Genomic DNA, 22,231 nt, shown 5'->3' on the forward strand with positions numbered 1-22,231 from the left:
GCGATGGAGTCGCATGATACCTCTGCCACAGGCTCAGACTGCAGTTGGGTGCTCCCAATGGCTTCTCCAAAAATGCAAGCTGAGCGAGCACCCAAGCACAATACGTGCTTGTTATGAAAGCTTTACATAGCCAGTTAGAAAAAAACAAGTACTCCTATCGGGGTCAAAATGTCTGTGAAATTTAGGGAAGCGAGTATCCTTTTTTAGCTCAATACTGTCAATTCTGGCAAGGAATGGATGTGAATCTTTGAAATTTCAGGTAAAGGGCAAATCACAGTCCTATTTGATATCACTGATACCACACAAAGCTTGCACATCACTCGCCCTTGCATGCCTGCATGCTCACTCACTCTCCCAGGTCTGTCTACCCGTCTAAGTCCTATTCTCTCTTCTCACTACTCACACACAGACGTGTCAACCTCGGATACTACCTCAGCCAGTCATTCCCACCCCCCTGCCCTGCAGCCATGCTTCCCCCACCCCATCCCCCCCTACAGAAAAGGGTGAATTCCTGCCCTTGGCAGTTTCTCCTACAAAGAGAGGGCGACATTGCGCTGCAGAATGGACCGTAAAACACTTTGCAATCAACAATTTGGTTTGGGTGGCGAATTCAGAAGTGGGGAAGAGGTGTCAGGGCTGTTGCTTCTCCCCACCCACCCTGTTTTTTTAAAAAAAAACAAGAAATAAAAACAGAGACCCTAGAAGGCTGGAGAGCGGCCAAGAGCCCCCTCTGACTCTGATGCACCTGTGTCTTGTTTTGCACCTTGGCTTGTTGGTGGCAGAGGGGAGCGGGCAGAGGGGGAGGGAGGGGGGAGGGCTCCACCGGCTCTCAGTAGTCCTGGGCTTGGTACCCCTGTGCCTCAGCATCAAATGCATCTGCCGAAGGGGCCTGTTGGTACGTCCCCAGGCTATCTATAGTGTCATCCTCGTTTGTGTAGGGAGCGTAAGGCATGCCAGCCTCCTGGCTCGGGTCCGTGTAGTCCTGGGAGAAGAGGGCTGAGTCGGCGCCAAGCTGGTATCGCTGGAATGCCAGGAACGACTGGCCCACCTTTAAGGGAGGACGCGGCAGCGCGGGAGAGGTTTCCGGAAGGGAAAGAGCATTTGGTGGGGACGGGGGGGGGGGGGAGAGAAAGGGAAGCATACCGAGGAGAAACAAACAGAAGCCGGATTAGTAGTGGTTAGTGCACAAGACATTAACTTAGCGCATGAGACATACTGTAATTAACAAGTTAAAACGCAAATACATCCTACAGGAAGAAGAAGATTTGGCACACTCTAGAGAGAGTACACGTTCATGAAAGAAGCCACAGAGAGAGAGAGAGCAACTGGGGAGAGGAGCTCATTTCAGTGGGAGATGATTTGGCAGAAGGCTTGCTTCCACAACCCGTTGTATGTATCTCGCTGTCGTCATGAAAAAGTCTGGCAGAAGGAAGGCAGCGCTAATGTGGGTGCTCCAATTCACCACACGGAAGGCGGCACCTCTTTCTGGGATTGGATGTGCTTGTTTAGTGCACACAAGGCCTCTACGAAGCCTAGGTTTGTTGAGGGCTTCAGCCCAGGCCAGTTTCCTGCTCATTAAAGGGGGTGGCAGAATCAGTGCAGGGCTGGGTAGCCAGTTTGGCAGCATCAGCATGGGAAACGGCAGCAGCGGCTTGGGGGGAAAGATATCTGACTTTTCCAAGGACTTGCCCTGGGTATCTACGGATTAAGGATCGGAGGAAGACTGACATTTTACACAAGGGCACACACAACCGCATGGCCATTCAAGGCAGCTGTGCAGAGGCCCGGCTCCATCACTAAACCTTCGTTTGTGCAATGCTGTTTGGCAAAACAAAGAGTGTGGGAGGTGCAGGGATTGTGGCTCTTCAGCTGCCACAGGTCACATCTGCACCACAGGTTTAAAGCACACTTGCTCCACTTTAACAGCCATGGAGAATCCTGAGAACTGTAGTCCACTAAGGATGCTAGAAATTGTAGGTCTGTGAGGTCAGAGCCCTTGGTAAACCACAACTCCCAGGGTCCTTTGGGGGAAGTCATGACAGCTAAGGTGGTATAAAGGTAAGGGTAAAGGTACCCCTGCCCGTACGGGCCAGTCTTGACAGACTCTAGGGTTGTGCGCCCATCTCACTCAAGAGGCCGGGGGCCAGCGCTGTCCGGAGACACTTCCGGGTCACGTGGCCAGCGTGACATCACTGCTCTGGTGAGCCAGAGCCACACATGGAAACGCCGTTTACCTTCCCGCTAGTAAGCGGTCCCTATTTATCTACTTGCACCCAGGGGTGCTTTCGAACTGCTAGGTTGGCAGGCGCTGGGACCGAACAGCGGGAGCGCACCCCGCCGCGGGGATTCGAACAGCCGACCTTTCGATCGGCAAGCCCTAGGCACTGAGGCTTTTACCCACAGCGCCACCCGCGTCCCTGGTATAGGTGGTATAGGAGTGCTTTAAATGCTTGGTGTGGATGTGACATAGTCAGCTTGGAGATTGTGCCGGAGAAGAGAGAGCCAAGAGGACATGAGGAGAAACAGAAGTTTGATTTCAGCAGTGACCCATCATGGTTAAACATATTAAGACAGGACTGAGGCAGAGAGAAAGGCACATGGTTGTTATTTGGCATTAGTTATTTGGGGAGAAGGCACAGCAGAGAAGGCACAAAAGAGGGAACCCTGAACAGTATGCAGGTGTACTTTAAACTATTTAAGAGGTAGCGGATAGGTGAAGCCCTCCACAATTCCAAGGGGGGGTGCTGGTGGTCTCTCTCTCCCCCCCTCTCTCCTCACCCCATCAGCTGCACAAATTGCGTATCTTTTATTCCTCTTTCTCTCTTATCTTCCTTCCTGCCCCTGAGACTGAAAGTCAGAAATACTTTCACTCCAAAATTTCCTCCCCGATATGCCCATTTTTAATGGGGACTGGGATTAGGGGAGCACTGGCGGAGAGCTAGGGAACAGTGTGTTGTATTCTTCCTGAAAAGTAATTTCTCCGAGTCTCCGAAAGGCCAGAAAGGTCTGGATGCCCTGTAGGGAGAGAACAGGTAGGAAGAGGTGGGTGGGCGTGAGAGAAGAGAGCTGGTGAAGGAACATAAGCAAGGCCCTGGAACTGAAATAAGGACTCCCGTGGAACAAAAGGGGAAAGGTGTCTAAGGTCTCTTTGGCAGAGGGGAAGGGCTGGGATGCCGCTGGAGGGCCTCCTTTCGCTCTTGGCATTATCCATATGGTTGTCAAGGACAACCAACCCCCTCCCTTCATCCAGAGGCAGCTCACCTGGTAGGGAGCAGTCACTATGCTAGTTTCCTGTCAGGTGGGCTGCTGCCTGGAGGTCTGTGTGGCACAAATCCAGCAGGCTCATCTCATGTTCTGATGACCTCCCTGCCATAGTTACTTGAGGCACCTGGTGTGCAAGTTTCTGGCTACATCTTTTCTTTGGGTTTCCTACGTGGTTGTGGACTGTTAGGTTTCAAAGAGATGTGGGCAACTAAATGTATGTCCGGTGAAACTGCCCAACGTTTGTTTTTCTGGCCAATGATTATTTTGGCTTGTAAGGTGACTTCCTAGTTGGTGGAGCTGGAGCCTGAAATGAGGGAACTGCATTGCATCTAGTAAGACTGGAGGTGGAGACAACAGGATTGTCTGCGAATGACATCCATAGCTTGCTAGCCAGGTCTGGGCCTGTATTACTCACCCAGGTGAAGACGGAAAAGAGAGAGAACGTGATGGCTGCTCGGGCGGCATCTGCTCCTTCGTTGAATGGGTTGTTTTCTTTCTTTGAAACACGCCATTGGTCGGCCAGGAAACAAAAACTGACAAACCAGAGGAAGGCCCACAAGCCTGTGAAAAACCACCATCAAAAGAAGGAGGACGACAAGGGAGGACAAGGTTTAAGTGAGTTTGAAGGTGTTGCATTCCCCCAGCCAACAAATACCCTACAGCAGGCTTTGCCAACCAGGTGCCCTCCAGAAGGCTTGGACTACCACTCCCATCAGCTGAATGGGAATTGTAGTCAATTGGTGGGAGTTGTAGTCCGAAGAATCTGGGGGGCATCTTGTTGAGGAAGGCTGCCCTACAAATCTATTTCGCATACTGGGACCAAGTCCAATTGAGTAGCCTTATGCAAGAGCATCTGATATGGAACTGCAGGTTAAAAGGCAAAATTATCACCTTCTCAGTCTCATGGTTCCCTCATAACATTTAGGCCCCAACTTCCCTATACATCTAAAGCAGCATCGTATCACTTTAAGCAGATGTGGCTCCCCTTACCCCAAAGAATACTGGGAAGTGTAGTTTGTTAAGGGAACTGAGAGTTGTGAGGAAACCCCCAATCCCCTCATAGAGGTACAATTCCCAGAGTTCCTTGGGAAGAGGGAGTGACTGTTAAACCACCACAGAGTAGAGGCGGGGTATAAATGTAATAATAAATGAAAGAAGTAAGGAAGTGACATCCTCTGGAGCAGAGGTCAGCAATTTTTTTCAGCCATGGGCCAGTCCACTGTCCCTCAGACCTTGTGGGGGGCCAGACTATATTTTTTTTTGGGGGGGGGGGAATGAACGAATTCCTATGCCCCACAAATAACCTACAGAGGCGTTTTAAATAAAAGCACACATTCTACTCATGTGAAAACACCAGGCAGGCTCCACAAGTAACCCAGAGATGCATTTTAAATACTGTAAAAGGGCACATTCTACTCATGCAAAAACACACTGATCCCCAGACTGTCCGCGGGCCAGATTTAGAAGGCAACTGGGCCGGATCCGGCCACTGGGCCTTAGTTTGCCTACCCATGCTCTGGAGTGATGAGGGAAGGCACTTTCGGCAGCAGTGAACTCCCTGCACAGTGGATTTATCCAAAGGAATTGCCTGGCATTTTGTCCACTTCTCTCGGCTCCCTTTGCTTCCAGAAAAGAGAGCCTTATACCCAAGGAGACATCTATCCATTTACTCCTGAGGATCCCTTGCCTGTAGTTGAGCACTTCTCCAGAAGAGACAGGGTTTAATCTGGCATTTGAGGCGCCACATTTTCCTCAGGCTTGGGACCTGTTCAGCCTCAAAGTAGGCTGATCTCACCCTTGTGTATGGATGGCCCTTCCTTGGCCTATTTGCAGGATCCTGGCTCTTCATCACCAGATGACGCAGGGCTTCGTGGAAGGCTGTGTCCTCCTGGTCCTCCTCTATAGCTGTGAGATATGTCACCCATTCCTTCTCTTTAAAAAAAAAATCCCCTTTGCTTACGGGAGTGCTGGGCAAACTGCAAAGCACAGTGCAGGTGATACCCCAGCCACCTGCCATCTTTATTGCTTAAAAATTAACATGTGCATTATTTATTTATTGCAAATCTGGGTCACCATCCCCAGTCTTTAAGTACCTAGTAAGGCCAATGGGTCTGTCCACTTAATTCATCGGGCATCAGAAAAAGAAGCCTCAATTGCTCATTTATTCTTGAAATGCAGCATCTCTGCAGAACTGAGCCATACAATTAAACATTGTATTTGGAAGCTGAAGGATGAACAGCTCCAAAATCAACTGCAGCAGAACCCCAGACTGCATACACAGCTATTGGACTCTTGCCAAAAGCCCAGGACTTGCTTGTTTGTTTTAAAGGAGAAAATGTGTCATTGAATCTTTTCATACTTTTGAATGGTCCCTGGTATGACCTGGTTGCTGGGCTTTATACCCAGAAGAGTTGTACATGCACTAGAAATGCACAGAAAAGCAACACCAGGAAGCAGTAAGTAAGAAAGAAAACCACTCTAGAAATATAGAAACAGAGCCTTGTGTATGATGAGACAGACAATGGGCTGGACTTGCTCGCCTGCTTGATTTCAGTGGATCTACTCTACGTATTACTAAGTCTAGCTCCAAACCAATGTGTTTTTCAAAGCACTGAAGGCAGTTTAGAAGAGCGGTGGCTGCCTCACTCCCACGTCCTCCACTGGTAAACAGGTTTTGCAGGTTTTAGTATTTCAAAAGAAACATATAGGTACACCTTAAGACAAAAGAAACGTATAGGTACACCATTATAAGTGGAATCTCTGAAACCACTTTCAGCTTCCTTCCAAGCTATCTCTGTCTCCAGTCTTAAAGTAGAGACTACATAATAATAATAAAGCTCAGCATTCATATTGTTCTTGAGAACATATGAAGTACTGCAAGGGGTATCCAGCCAACTCACTCAGATTAAGACCAGTGAAATCAATATGGACTTGTTTAAAGTTCATAGCAGAGGCCTGATTTTAACTGGGAACTTCTTAATTCAGCCTCTTATTAGCTCACAAGCAAGTGTACTTACTTACTTACTTCCAAGTAATGATGGCTAGGAGGATTGAGCTATTAAGTTAAAAATTTGCTTCCGTTTATTACCCTTCACTGTGTCCGAGTGCTCCTTACTAATATAGTCTCTTCCTGGCTGTATGCTGCCTAGCTGCACTAAGGAACTTGCTAAAGGGAAAGAAAACTGTCCCTGGATAAGCTTGCAAACTTAATTACAAGCAGAAAAATGAACCAGCGCTGAGCCAATGTCCCTTTCACGCTGACGTCACTAACTGCAGGAGAGCTAGAATCCAGTTTATTGAATGAAGAGGATGTTTTAAGAACGAGCGGACAATTTACTTAAAGGACAATAAGAGAAACAGTTTGTAACATTAATGAAATAATGTGTGTTGCCTGCTGGCACTTTTGATTTATTTCTCAAAAGGCACCATCCTATGTTGGAACCCAAGTGCTTTTTATAAATCAGTCCTGTGTATTATTATCATACCTAAGAAAGACATGGGCATTGCCAAACTCCTTCTGGAAAACCCATAAGGTCCCCGGGCAGATTACAAGAATATATTAATACAGCATTAAAACTAAGTTAAAACAATTTACATCAGGAGAATAGGGTGGGCCAATGTATATCTGTTAAAGGCCAGGATAAACTGAAAGGTGTGTGTGTGTGTGTTCATGTATAGTCTTTTTCTATATATATATTTACTCCTTTCTTTTTATATAGACATTTATTTATTTAAAACCATGTTTTCTTTGGGATTCACCTCTTGCAATGAGAGTGTTTAACTCATTTTGTTTAATGCCCTAGAGAGCTTTATATTCATAGCTGGAAGTTGGGTGATGGAAGGCCTAAGAGGCGGAGAAGCGCTTTTTGCAGGTTCCAAATGGCATTCCAGGGAACCTTGAGGATTCCTGGATCTTTGTCAGCTCTTCACTGAGAAGATCAGTAATGGCAGGCTGGTTTTTCTGAAAGGTAACTTGCTCACCACTACCAATTTCCCTCTACAATGCACAGCCAGAAAGGAGCTCTAGGGTCCAACCCAATCCTATGGGCATTTTTACCATGTTGTCAGAATCACCTGCCTGTTTGTATGACTGATGCTCACAGAGACAAAGGATGGATGAATCATAGCAAGAACTCACACACGAATTAGAACTAGGCTTAAGAGAGAGAGAGAAAGAGAGAGAGAGAAGGAGAGAGAGTGGAGCAAGGAGACGCATACAACAGGCTAGAAATAATAATGAAAGCACAGATGAAGAGAGAACTGGAGGAAAGCATCAAAACAAGAAGCTCTGCATTAATTATGGACGGGATGGGAGAGAAAAGAGCGAGAGCCAGAGAAGCCAGGCATACAAAAGATGATGTGGTTATGAGCGCAAGGATTTTCCTCCTGGCTCTACGACCCTCCGGCTGAAAATATTAGGTGCGCATAAGCTGCTCCAGCTCTAAAACCTTGCAGCGGTTTTCTGTTCCACTTCAAGGATCCTGGTGGCTGCATTGGCAGACTATTCCCTGTGCTGAGAGAGAACTGCCATCGCAGCAGCCCCAGGCTGACTCTTGCCTCTCTGCTCCCCCATTGCACTTGCATTTCAGTTTGGTTCTTATGGTTCACAGGAAGCAGAAAATAACTTGGGCCTTGCTATGAGAGTCAGGAGTTCGACAGAGTCCTTCAGAGCCCCCAGAAAGCGCATGGCACACTGGTTGCAATGGTGCTTTAATATGGTGAATTCGAAAGAAAGGCTTTGGATTCATATTTGTTTTGATTGGGAAAAGCTCACCAGCAATTAGGAGGTAATTCTGCAACCCAACATACCACCACCCTGCACTTAAAATATCTGGACAGCTGCCATTCTCATTTCTGGTTTTGTCCAAGAGCTCTCACACAAAATATGAACTTTCTAACTGGGGCGGGGGCGGGGGCGGGGGATGAAATAGGGAGAGGGAGTGATTGCAAAACCTCTCGAACTACTTTTATTCACTACAGAAACAAGCCCAAAACTAACATGTAACTCCCCTGTAGGTCATTTTGCCTTTCTCTGCAGGAATTATTTGTGTCCTCTTGCTTACATGGACATGACCAATCAATGATCGTTTTGTGGGTTAATCTTGGCTCACTGGTGACCTTACTAGTGACAGGTGCAAACTACTGAGCCTAAGACAGTCTTGCCAACTAGTGTAGTGCAGCGTGAACTAACATTTTGCAGTTATTCTGCAGGGACAGATCCTGATCTACGTGGGCCTCATTTAAATCAATTTGTTCTGTACAGATATCGATCCTTGTCCTTTAGCACAGAAGAAGTTACACTGCAGGTCAAGTGGCTTATCTGAAGACAGGTCAGCCAGGACATGAACCAATTTGCCGTCCGTTGGACAGATAACATATACAGAACTGGTCAGATAAATGATAAAATAGGAAACAATTAAATAAATAGGGATGTATGGAGCAGTTTTACACTTGAGACCCTTGGACTGACAGCAGCCATCTCAGATGCTTGGGACTAGGACCTTCTGCATGCCAAAGCTGTGTCCTCTCATGGATAATTTTGCCATCAGGAAAGGGCTTTGGGGCAGAGATCTAGGGTCTCATTCAACAGAATGAGCAGCTGATCGCTTCCCAAATACAGCAGGGCTGGCTTACCCTATTTTGAACCATTAGCATCTAAATGGGAGGAAAGGACAGGACCATAAAACCAGTTAAATCAAATCTATAAATTACCTAACTGCCCCATTCACCACTGAATTAGGGTCCTCCCCAACCCGATTGGGTGAAACAGGAAGAAAAACCAGTAATAAAAACTGGAAGGGGGAAATGAAGGTGATGGAAAAGAGGTAGAGGCATTTCCAACTGTGGTGGCTTATCAGTAAGTTTATGAAATAAGACAGGCCTCTGTGCAGCCCAGTCCTAAGCGCCATCACTAAGCCCCTCTGTGGACAATGAAACATAAACTCAGCAAGCGTGCCCAGGACTGCACCCTCCTTCACAAAGAACCATGGTATAAACACACCATCCGTATGGAAACCCCTGCGGTTCTGATCCGCTGGAGAGCTCACCAGAAACACCGATATCAGAGAGCACAGCTTTCTTGCGGTCCTTGACGCTGCTGATCTGTGGGAAGTAGACATCGAGCGCCAGGTAAAGAAGGCAGCTGAGGAAGGCAAGGACTCCCACGGTGATGCCATAGTTGCAGGCGTTCTGGTTGCGATTGAAGATGCAGTACTCTTCCTTTTCATCCGGCCGGTTGACGTAGCCTTCGTTCACAATGCCACCAAACACAACGATGGAGAAGAGCTGGGTGTGGGGAGGTGAGAGAGGGGTTTAGAAGATTTCACTCTACACGCTGGGGATACAATCCAGCCAGGCAGAAGCACCTGTAAAACCCAACTAATTTAAATGGAAGACTTATTCAAAATCATTTATAAAGCCTTTAGTATTTTCCCCCAGTCTCTACACCAGGCATAGGCAAACTTGGCCCTCCAGATGCTTTGGGATTACAATTCCCATCATCCCTGACCACTGGACCTGTTAGCTAGGGATGATGGGAGTTGTAGTCCCAAAACATCTGGAGGGCCGAGTTTCCCTGTGCCTGCTCTACACAGTACACAGTATTAAAAGACAGCCAAGACAAAAATGCAACCTAAAATGAATAAAATAGCTTATAGAACAGGAATTCGGAAGGTTCAAACACATAAGACAGGGTCTGATCTTATGGTGGAGGGAAAGCTTGGGCAAAGTTAAGCCAAACTAAGACTTAACTATGCTGCAGTGTGTGGCTGGATTGTACCCCAGGTGTTTTAATGCACTATTTTAGAAGCTCCCTAGATCTGAACAGCCCCTCCTTGCTTTCAGCCATTGCTGGTAGCTAATCCAGCTGGAAGATGCCTGAGAACGGAAGCAGTGTTATTTCTAAGTCACCCAGAACTAGTAATTCGCCACCACGATTCAAGCACCCACTCAGTCTTCCACCTGCCATCTCTGCCATCTATTTTCCCATCTGTTAGCTCAGTATTCCTCCAACCGCCTACTTTCATTTGCTTAGCTGAATATTACTACTACTGCTACAGTTCTCCAATCCCCATTCATTTATTTAATGCTAAAACACACGGCAACTATTGCTGTGTGGATTTTTGTTTTTTTTAAGTCTGCCTAGCATTGGAAAGGCATCAGCCTCAGCACCAGAAGAGTCTCTGTGGGGGCAGTTACTAAGTCAGGGCGGTGCCATTGAAAAAGCTTCCACATAGGGCTCCAATGGCCTGATATTTGATGGGGTGGGGGAAGAGGGTCCATTTGAGGAATGTCTTAATAACAGGACGGGCTTGTTTGGGAGCCAGTGGTAACTTAAGGTAATCTGCTCCCAAGCTATTTAAGGCTTTTTATAAAGATTAAGACGCAGAGTAGTAATTGTAAAACTGGGGAGGTGTTCTACCTCCCCATCTGCAGGCACTCGGCAATCCCAGTATACAGACAACCTGACTGTACCTCTGGAAAACGTTCAGATATAGTTTTGCAATCATCGTAATCATGGAGTAGTCAACAAGATCATCTATGTGCAAATATTTTCCTCTGAAGCATTGGCTCCCCAAAATCACACACCAATGCAATGCGTTTGCACTTTCCCAACTCCCCCAACCCCATGGACCACTTGGAAATTGCTGATTGTTTTGGTAGACTGCTTAATGTGTTTTTTTTCTGCCTTCCAATGTGCTGTGCTAGATGCTGTAACTGTATTGTTATTGCTTGTTTTGTTTCTTATATTGTATATATATATATATATATTTAATACAATTAGAACTCCATAGAATTCCATATCAATCTGCTGCCCTTTAAGAACAGTGGAGGGGAAACATTTGGTGTTCCCCTGATGATCTAGAGCAAGGGGTTCTGTAATTGCAACTTCTCAGTGGCATCTCTGAAACTCTGAAATAAGTTCCCCACGGAGGTGAACCTTGCTGCATCGCTGCTTTCATTTAGGAAACAGGTAAACACACACTTCTTCCACCAGGCCTTTGATGGAGAGGACATGTGATGAGGAATAGCAGAATTGCAAAATTAGGTGATTGCTGAAACAGTTCTTATTTTAATTTAAAAAAAATAAAATTGTCCAGTAGCACCTTAGAGACCAACTAAGTTTGTTCTGGGTATAAGCTTTCATGTGCATGCACACTTCTTCAGATGCCATCTGAAGAATGCCATCTGAGGTGCTACTGGACAATTTTTAATTTTTTATTTCGACTGCATCAAACCAACACAGCTACCTACCTGAATCTAGTTCTTATTTTAGTTTTATATTATGCCATTTTATATTATGTATTCTGCTTTGAATTTGCAAACTGCCCTGTCAACTGTTTGGTAAAAGTCGGTATAAAACCCCTTAAATAAATATGCCCAATAGTGCAGAAAGGAACAATCCAAGGTATACCTTGATATGGAAAGAGTCTATTTCCAGAACCCAGACAAGGCTTCTCAGAGCTTAGAGAATCCAACACTACTGATAATGGTTCATCCATACCTGAACTAAGAAGTCAGAATTGCTCCACTCAATTCTGGACTGTGGTTTTCTTTCCTTTTCTATTCATAGAGAGAAGGGAGAAAAACTGTGCTCCCCTTGAAGCTGTCTGCCTGAAGCAACCGTTTTATAAACCCTGTTTCTAGCAATGAAAAATGATCTGGCACATCATAATAATAAAAAAGAGAACTTCTAGCTATTGATTGGGAGCAAAATGAATTGGTGCCTGCCTCCTGACCCGATCAGGGCACATGGGAAAGAAGAAAAACCCTTCTCACAACACGCACCAGATCAGGAACCTGGTGAATGTGAATACTGTACATTGTGAAGACTTTAAATTCAGATGAGGTCTGGGGAAGAATTCCAGTGTCCAGAAGATGCAATTTTAAGCATCCTTTACCATTTTAACTGCCCCCCATAGCTTCCTTACTCTGCTTGCCAACTCTTTTGGAAAATACTTTGCATATCCATCTATTTCCCTAAAGCAAACTGTTATGGTGAGGTACAGTGGTACCTCTGGTTATGAACTTAATTCGTTCCGGAGGTCCGTTCTTAACCTGAAACTGTTCTTAACTAGAGGTGTGTTTTCGCTAATGGGGCCTCTTGCTGCTGCTGCGCCACCAGCACACGATTTCCGTTCTCATCCTGGGGCAAAGTTCTCAACTCGAGGTAACTCTTCCAGGTTAGCGGAGTTTGTAACCTGAAGCATTTGTAACCTGAGGCGTTTGTAACTCGAGGTACCACTGTATTCTCCTTGCATTGCCACCTCCAGAAATCAAGGCCTGCAAACGTGCAATTTCCCCCCTTCTGGCCCCAGTACTGCACAGTAAACTGAGCAGTTAGCGTAGATGAACCTTCTGAGTGCCATGTGATGCCTGCAGCATGATACCCGTTTGGAGCAGGCTATTAAGCCCTCCTGAGTATCATGTGATGCCTCTGCAACTCAGCCCATTAATGTTCCTTGAGCACCATGGGAAGAACTCTTGTCATTCTCCCTCGCCATCCCACGATGCCCATCTTGTTTTTCAGTTAGGCTCTGCATGCCTCTTTGCTCCCAGCCCTTAACTCACCATGATTCCCCGTCAGTCACGAGGCTGCTACAATATCTCCCTTGCTGAAATTTTATAAATTGAGTTATGAAAAGGAAATTGTTCTGTTACATAATATTCCTCGCTGGATTTATAATCAAATCTACCCCGGATGGAACAAAGCAAAAGCTTTTCTTGCATTTGCAGGACCACTTGCCAAATATAGAGAGAGTTCCAAGTTCACAGCAAGAAAAACGAGGAAGCTGCTGGCTACAGATTATCCAACTCCCATTTCATTTCTATTCAGCCATTCACAGCTGCAAGCTTTGGGTACCTCCAGAGAGCCAGGAACGAGATTATTTCTTCCTTTGCGTATTCTTATTTTTTACTTCATTTATAAAAGTAACATTATTTCTAGCCTAATCCCTCAGGCTGGGATAACAGCCATTTTATCAATATAAAGTAATATACTAAATCATACATATAGATTTAACATTTAATGGTTAACACATCCTTATAGCGTTTCCCCACCACTGAAAACAAAATGTTTAAAAAGCTATAAATCCCTTCTGGGCAATACCCATGCTCAGAATTTAGCAGATCTCTTGGAAAACAAGTTTCAGACTCAAAGAGCGGCTATTAAGCAAGTACTGTATTAAGGGCGATGAAAGTGTTTGGTAGCAGTTCAACAAGCACACTTTTATTAGAAGCAAGGGTATTGTTGGGTACTTAGAAGCACTTTGGGCAAAGGCCTTGAATTTCCATAACATTTCCATAAGCCAATTTAGATGTATAGATGCCACTGGGAAATTAAGATGGTGGGCAGTTTAGGGTCTCATTAGCATGGTGCCCAGCCACCCTACAAGCAAAGTAAAAATTATTTTTATAAAGGAGAGAGGAGAAGAAGGATAGGAAATATGGGGTCCACCACAGAAGATCTGGGATCTGGGCCACTCCCTAACAACATATATAGTTGTACCTTGGTTTTCGAACAGCTTAGTTCCCGAACATTTTGGCTGCTGAACGTTGCAAACATGGAAGTGACTGTTCTGGTTTGCAAACTATTTTTGGAAGCCGAACATCCAATGGGGCTTCCAGTTGGCTGCAGGACCTTCCTGCAGTCAATCAGAAGCCATGCTTTGGTTTTTGAATGTTTTGGAAGTCAAATGGACTTCTGGAACGGATTCCGTTTGACTTCCAAGGTACGACTGTATTATCAAAAAGACCTCAAAGGCATATTCACCAAAAATATGCTAAAAAAAAGAAGCTTTTATTGTTATCATAAAAATGATGCCGGATTAACTGTTTTAAGAAATGATGTTATCCATTATGCACACAGAATCAGTCGGAGTGCCCCAGCAAAGCTTCACACACGCTTCCCTGATAATACGTCTGAGCCATCACCTGGAATAACCTGTGAGAGAGAGGAAGCGAGGTCAGATTCCAGCCCCAATCCTGCTTTTCAGATTTCTTAAGTTACTCCATGCTGTTAAGTGCATATTTTTTAGAATAGAAAGAGAGCAGAACCAACCCAAGCTATGCTTTTCAGAAACATCTATGCTGCATCCATCCAAAATTGTGCCATATGGACTTTGAAGATAAGAGGATTCCGTATTACACCCCCAGAGACATGCTTGGTGGCAGAACTGAGCACGAGCGCCAAGAAACTCAAACAGCAGGAGCACGCTGGCCAGGTCACCACACGTTACAGTCACTACTGGAAATACTGAGGTTACCCAAAGCAAGCAGGTAACTTGTGAGTGGCATACACTGGAGCACATGCATCGGGACAGCTTTGAGCCAGACACACGTACAACAGCCTTCCGAGTTATGCGACTGCTGCAACAAATGCCGGCGTGGAGCCAATGGTGCCGTAAGGGCAAGACTTCAGGGCAAAAGTCTGGGGTTCCACTCAGCAGAATGTGCAGAAGGAGCCCCAAAGACAGCTGGACTGCCTTGCAACATTTAGAAGGAAATGAAGTAACACACATTGGCACCGACTGAAAACTGTCCCCTCCGCTGGCGAGACCATGAAGTCCAGAGTCAAAAATTACTTGGCTTGCACCACTATGTGGAACCACCATGGTTCACGCATGGGGCTGCCAGGAGAAGGCAGGGTTAACGCAAGTTCCATTTCTCAATCTGAACCGTTCCTTTATTTCCCCCCCAAAACCTGGTTGGGGAAACCGAACCAGGTCAAGGAACAGCTGTCCCCCGAGCTTCTGGGGCTGGCCGATGTCTGTCTGGCGTGCGGGCGCTCTGCTTCAGAGCGCCCCTCGCGCCGGGCAGCAGGCTGCTATCCGCAGCCTAGACAGCCCTGCGGGAACTCCTGCAGGGCTGCCTAGGCTGCAGATGTCTTCCTGAAGCCTGGAGAGTGAGAGGGGTCGGTGCGCACCGACGCCTCTCGCTCTCCAGGCTTCAGCGAAAGCCTGCATTTGCCCCATAGGACGCACCCAGATTTCCCCTTCATTTTTGGAGGGGGAAAAGTGCGCCCTATAGGGCGAAAAATACGGTAGTTGTTTCAGATATACAGTACGCCCCTCAAACAGGCAAACAGTAAAAACATTTCATCGCCCGCAGAGAGCAAGCGACTGAACTGCAGCAAACTGATAAGGATGTGAACTGCGGCCTCCTCTCCTTCCACTGTTTGTTCCTTGCCTTTGAACGGTATTTACAAGCTGCTGCATCTGGCCCCTATCCCCTGCCCACTCCCCCAGCTTAACTGCTGATCCCACAGCATTAGCTGGTTTACCACCCGCTGGAAGAGATCAGCACCAATGAAGGAAGCACACAGAGCCATTTCTGTTCCCTTGGAGGCTCATCTGGAGCCATGACTGGATCCCACTGCGGTAGCCTCTCAATGGCCTAGTCTAAGGCTATGTTTACAAAACCAGCTGCTTTTGTAACACCCCTTGCCAACCTGAGACCTTCCAGATATTTTGGGCAACTCCCATCAGCTCTAGCTGGGACAGGTGTGCCGGCAGGGGCTGGTGGGTTTTGCAGCCCATAACATCTGCAGAACACTAGGCTGGGAAAGACTGTGTTTAAGCAATCTTTATCACACCTAGCCAGAGAGAAGAAGAAAAAACAAGGAGGGAGCATGTAAGGTCGTCCGATCCCAAGTCTGCTCTTGTACCTTTAAGAGTTGCTCTAAGATAGAAAAAGGCACAGCGGGGGAACTGTTCTTTCCATGCAAATCTGGAAGAGACAAGAGCCCTGTGGACCTGTCAGCCTTGGGGAACAATAATAATATCCCTCTCCGCAGAAGAGATCTCAATTGCGAGTTGCAGGGAAGGAGCAGAGCTCAGTGGCAGAACACATGATTTGCACGCAGAAGGTCCCAGGATCAACTCCTAGCTTCTCTGGCTTGAACGACCAGGAATCAGGCAACTGAGAAGATCCCTGTCTGAGCCTGCGGAGAGCTGCTGCCTGGCTTCCTTCCTTCAGCACAGCTAACATCCTGACAGACCGAACTGTACAACCCAACCCAGTGTGCTAGATCACACGTGAGGAACCTTTGGCCCTCCACCTGTTGCTGAACTACAACTCCCACTATTCCAGGCCACTGGCCATGCTTGCTGGGGCTGATGGGAGTTGTGCTTCAAGATTTGGAAGGCCAAATGTTCCCCACCCCTTGTCCTGATGTACAACAGACTGGCCCAGTCTGGCCCAGGAAAGGCATATAATATTTCTCAGAAGCACTGCAATGTTTTCGTAATTGGCTGGCTTTTGTGAATGGACAACAGCACAAGACATATAGCTGGCAGAACGCTTTGCAGGAAAAAATAAGACTGCAGGTACGTTCCACTGTTGCTATGGATGCTAATGACCCATACAGCTGCCTTGGGCAGTCCTCAAGGACAGTCATTACCTGGAGACTTGTCTGCCTGATTTGACTAAAGCAAGAGTCTCTCTCAATCCTCCTTCTTTTGTGATGATAATTCCAAAGTCAACGTTACTCATGGAACAGAGTTTGCTTTGCTGCTCTCTCTTTTTTAAATCAGAGACCCATCAGCTCTTATTGCATCTGATGGCAGTCTGGAAGCTGATATGTATTTCTGATACAAATGCTAAATGGTGTACAAGGTTCAGACACTAAGCGAGCTCTTGGACCTTAAAAGTTTCATTTGGGGTAGGTGTAGGATCTCAGCAGGCGTGGCTTCTCCTGTCTCTGCAGCACTGCAAAAAGCAGAGCCTAAAGAACTCCAACAATGTACCTGCAACTCAGGATAACACTTCCTACATCTGATGGAAATATACTTTAAGTCCATGAATCTTTACTCCTTGACAAATTTGTTGGCCTTTAAGTTATCACAAGACGACTTGTCATTTCTGCCTTGTACGTAACCAAAGCCCTGGAGGAATCCTGAGCTCTGGACCCAATAACCATATGCTGGAGAGATTTTGATGCCATTACGAGGGAACAATGACTTCTTTGCTATTTATTTTTTCAAACAAAGTAAGAACTATCCTAGTGGGAATATGAAGTGGTATCAGTCAAATACAATGATCCTGAGTTTTGAATGTTCAAGCATTCACTGGGGAATATTTTAGAACTCTCAATTTGGTGTTTTTATTCCACCTTTCCTGCAAGAAATTCAGGGTGGCAAAAACAGTTCGATTCCCTTCCCATTTTATCCTGACGCTATCCCCATGAGGTTGTTTGAGATAAAACCTGGTCCAAAGTTTTCTGGCAGAGCGGAGACTCTGAATCTGGGTCTTCCACTCCTCCTCTTGAACTCTACCCATTGCGCCACAGTGGCTCCCTTGCTCCAAAAGGGTGCTCCACTGCCACCCACGTCCCAATGCTCTGAAAACATTTCAGTGAAGGAGCCTTCCCCAATGTGGTACCCTCAAGATGTTGTCAGACTACAGGTCCCATCATCCTTGACCACTGGCGATGCTGACTAGGGGTGAGGGAAGATGTAGTCCAACAACATATGGAACACAGCAGGTTGGAGAAGATGCCCTGGATTGTTGCTTATAAGTCACTGGGATCATTGCTTTGCTTAACAATGCTTGCTGAACCCATCAGAGTCACTGGGTTGTACACAAAGCTCTACAACCCTCCAGAGCAGATTTGGGTGGGTGGGAGCTACAGAGAGGAAAGTCCTGTTCCACCAACAGAAGTATCTTGCACTAGCAGAACAGACTATTGCACACCACTTATTCTCTTTACTTTGGGACTCATGGTGCCTCCCTCTTCCATGTGATGTCATTCGAAGACATACTTTGAATCTTTGAATTTTCCTTCACATAAATGGGAAGTTCATGAGGGCAATATGAAGGCTTATGTGGCTTGGAATGTCCGACAATGTTTCTGTTACTAGCAGGGCAATCTTTTCCATGTCTACTCAGAAGTAAATCCTATCAAGTGCACTTGGACTTAGATAAAGGTTTGTTGCATGCCACCCCAACCTCTGAGTGGCGCAAGATGCCGGGGGTTCCAGGCGCTTACTCAGGGTTTGTTTCCTTTTGGAATGAGACACAGTGGAGACTGCAGTGTCAATAGGTTATATGGTTCATTTGCACAACCTGAGCCTACGATGGAAGGCTTCATAGCATTAACAACCCAAGAGGGTCATGCTTCTCAGATAGTCACAGCCTTGGATTCAAACAGAAATCAGGTATGGCTATGGCTCTCTCTCTCTCTCTCTCTCTCTCTCTTTCTCTCTCTCTCTCTCTCTGCCATTCTGGCCTTTTATCTTTCTAAGTAACTGACTTGTAGAAGGGAGAGGCCCACCCATTTCTTCTCTAGCACAGAGCCACTCCCTTTGTTCCCTTAATGACCCATACTTTGTGGGCCATTACTACGCTGGCTTGGCTATTCCAGCAATTGTGCTGGATCCAAGAATTAGAAGAGGGGCTCAGGCATACTGCCTACCCACCCCCCCAAAAAACCCCTCATAACAGGTGCATAGGATTGCAACCAAGAGGTTCGGTTTAAATGCAACAGTCTCACAACGTTAACAAACATTCTGTGTTTCTGCATATGTTGCTTGAAATAACGAGGGGTACCTTTTCTGCCACAACTTGCTGCAAGCTCACATTTAATTCACAGTACAGCTGCCACCTCCAATCTTTCTCAGCATTTAAGCTTCATGCATGAGCCCTTCTCATTTCGGAGCACTTTCTCTGTCATTTCCCAAAAACAAATACAGCATATCCCCATTTGCCCGATGATTCGTCCCTCCGTGCTATTTCCCTCTGCGCTGCAATGAAAGTTCAGCTCTGTTCTATTTTATAGACAGCTTGCAAAGGTCTTTTTACATTTAAATACTTCCAAGTGAAAAAGGTGGGCTTTAAATATGGCTTGGATTCTATTTTTTGAAAAGCCCTATTCTGCAAGCAGATTAAAAAAAACAAAAAACCTTAAACAGGCAGCAGCTTGTTAACAATCATTACCATACAATTATTACGATTTTCCAGACAGCCATTTTCCTACTCACATGATGCAGTTCCTGTCAAAGAACTTTTAAATGAATGCCCAGAATAAGATCTCATGAAACAGCACATAATGCTATAATAAAATGTGAATGTGTAACCTATAAAGCTACAGCTTGCTCAGTGCCAGATATATTGATGTACCCAGAGACAAATTGCAAAATGGAGGGGAGAGGAATGATTGCTGTAGATCATGTGACAAATAAGGCTGCCAAATCTTTTCTCCACCAGAGCTCCCATGCCTTTTTTAACATGTGCAAGGCAGGTGGAGGAACATTTTCCTGATAATAATGGGGAAAGCGCTATGGGGGAAATCTTATCAAGTCTGCCCTTTGCATCACAATTCCAGGCTTCATAATTAATTTGCACTGTGTGAGGCTTATTCTCAGGTAAGGCTCCATTAACACAAAAAGACAAAAACCCTCTTCTGAAGATTAGGAGCCATGTTGTGTTTTAATAGAGGTTGGCAACATGACAGCCACAGGTACAAAGGGGCCCAATGAGGCCTTCCCTTGCTCCCAGAGGGTTGCCACCCCTGTTGAAATTAGGCATGAAGGATGTATCCTGTTGTAGCCAGTGGAATAAGTGGCAGTTTCTGGAGTGCCCATGAGAGTTTCTCTGGTTTGCAAATATGCACCAAAAGGTTGCCAACTCCCACATGATTTGAAGCATAGCTTCCCCTGTTACACGGAGTTGTCTTATGTGCTAGCTTCCTTGAACATATGCCACTTCAAAAGGCACCGCATTCAGAAAACAAAGACACACCACAAAGCTGTTCAATTATTATTAAAAGGAAGAGTGCAGCTGTTGGTGAACAAAGAGCTCCCCAGGCAAACTGGAAAACCTGAACCACACGCCACAGGCACACCTCACTACAAGGACCTTGCTAGCCACATTTTGACTTCCACACTCAACACTGAAGAAGGGGGATTTGGAAGGCAGGCCTGTTTCTTCCTATGACTTCAGCCAATATTATTCTGCTTGTGTATAGCCTTGCATGCAAAAAGAAAAACCGATTCGGAAAGGTAAACAATGAAAACTTGCCCTCCCAGATAGCTTCAAAGCAAGTGCTTTTTGCTGTGTGTGTGTGTGTGTGTGTGTGTGTGTAGCGTTAACAGGAAGGCTACTGGGAGCAGTGGTATACCACTGGCCATGAGCATTCGCATTTATAAAAGTTAGTGCCATAAATAGCAGCTGATCTATTTGAGGCTTAGAAACAGTCGCTTTCCTGCTTGATCACCTTCAGCAAGATAAGAATTACCTCCAGGTGACCAAGCAGAGAAGCATTTGCAAATGTGAAAATGTGTTGGTTATTTTACTCGTTTGCTGAGGCCATGAATGTTCTACAAGTGACTTATGAAGTAAGTGGGAATGAGCAGGGTAGCAGCTTTTGCAGGCTTATCTGGAATGCAGATTCCAATTGGTTGTACATAAGGTGCTAATTCGCTAAAAAGAACCACCCTCAGTTAATTAGGCAGCACTTTGTTATTTTTTAAAAAGTTATTTTAAATATATATTTAATACTTTTAAATACTGCAGATCGCCTTCTTAAGATCCTGCTCCTCTCCTATGCAGTAAGGAATGTCTCTACTAAGGTAATTCCTGCTATGGCATAAATGTACATCATCAAAAAATGGAGGGTTTTTGTTTTCTTTTCAGAACTATTTTTGGTCATAAGTGGACTTGTGCAGATCTAATTCACTATTAAACCAGTGTTTCCCAACCAGGAGCCATATGGCCCCCTGTGGGGCCCCAGGATATTCCAAGGGGGGCACAGGTGAAAATCGCATAAGTGGGAGGCCACAGCACAAGGCTAGGTAGCCACAGAGGGAAGTGAGAAGTGAAGGGGGGAAACCACATTTTTAAAATAAAAAAATCCTGATTGGCTGGCTATTTGCTTGGCCAATCACAAGCGGGTAAGGGGACAGCCCACCAGGGCCTAATGCTCCTTTTTGCCATGTGCATTTCTTGGATCGGTGCCTTTAGATGTTGCCAATGGGCGCTGGGCCCGTTGGCATTGTCAGCCCAGCTCTGCAAGGCGCAGGATAAAATCCACCACAGTGCCTAGCTGAGCGGGGTCATCTGGTGCAGCCGACTTGCATCTAGTAAATAACTAGGTGTCTACTCAGAAGAAAGCTGCACTGAGTTCAGTGGGCCTTACTCCCAGGTAAGGGCGTGTGGGACTATAGTGTTTTATCTAGGCAGCCAGGGCTGCTCCAGATGACATCATCTTTTTGCACCAGGTCAGTGAGGATCACCTGCTTTTCAAAATTCTCCCATATATACAGAACTCCCCATGTGCCTTTTGTATCTGTAGGTTTCACCCTCTGTGTCAAATAACTGGGGCCAAATAAGTGTTGTTTACTTTTTATAATACATGGAAGATGGCTCTCATTCGAGAGGTTCTGGACTCTCCTTCCTTGGAGGTTTCTAAGCAGAGGCTGGATGACCATCTATCATGGATGTTTTAGCTGAGTTTCCTACCTTGGAGTCCCTGCCAGCTCTGTGATCTATGTTTTTCTGCTTCAACAATATTTCATTATGTTCCTTTTTTTATGTACTGGACTAAACAACAACAACTGGTAATTGTATGTTGTATAAATTATAAAAAATTATAAATAAAACAAGTTCTATTTACAAATAAAACACTTAAATAGCTACCTTATTTACCTGATAGGCATAGTCAATATTTGGGGGGGGGGCAGAACCATTGATTTGTATTGATTTTTACTTATTGGGGGAGCAGCTGCCCCCCTATATTCCCCCTGGCTGCACATTGGGGGGGGGGAGGCACAGGAAGGAAACAAGGTCAGAAGGGGTACATAGTCAAGAAAAGGTTGAGAAACACTGGATTAAACTAAAACCTATACAGTTAATTAAAGGTATCTTTCACGCCCAAATATAATCTCACCTAGCATTCAGGATGCGCAGGTGTAACAGAAGACAGGTTTCCTTTCTTCTAAAAACCACTTAGGATATTGAGCCCTACTTTCTG

General features: G+C 45.8%; 1 protein-coding gene across 4 annotated transcripts in view; it reads right to left on the reverse strand.

Moving 5' to 3' along the window:
• The window catches only part of LOC310658482 (TGF-beta-activated kinase 1 and MAP3K7-binding protein 1), a 47,649-nt gene that overhangs the window by 20,146 nt on the left and 5,272 nt on the right, over positions 1 to 22,231 (reverse strand). For 2 of the 4 annotated variants that reach the window (XM_083400449.1, XM_083400448.1), the window contains exons 2-3: positions 9,312 to 9,549; positions 3,680 to 3,825 (exon numbers count right to left, since the gene is read on the reverse strand). In XM_083400449.1, coding sequence (XP_083256575.1) covers positions 3,680 to 3,825; positions 9,312 to 9,549 — 384 coding nt within the window. Of the gene's footprint in view, positions 1 to 671; positions 1,049 to 2,877; positions 3,016 to 3,679; positions 3,826 to 9,311; positions 9,550 to 22,231 lie in introns of those variants that run through there. The other 2 variants (XM_083400451.1, XM_083400452.1) reach the window with 2 other exon arrangements.

Source organism: Podarcis tiliguerta (assembly GCF_965153285.1).
Source record: "Podarcis tiliguerta genome assembly, chromosome: 10".
Classification (NCBI taxonomy): Eukaryota; Metazoa; Chordata; class Lepidosauria; order Squamata; family Lacertidae; genus Podarcis; species Podarcis tiliguerta.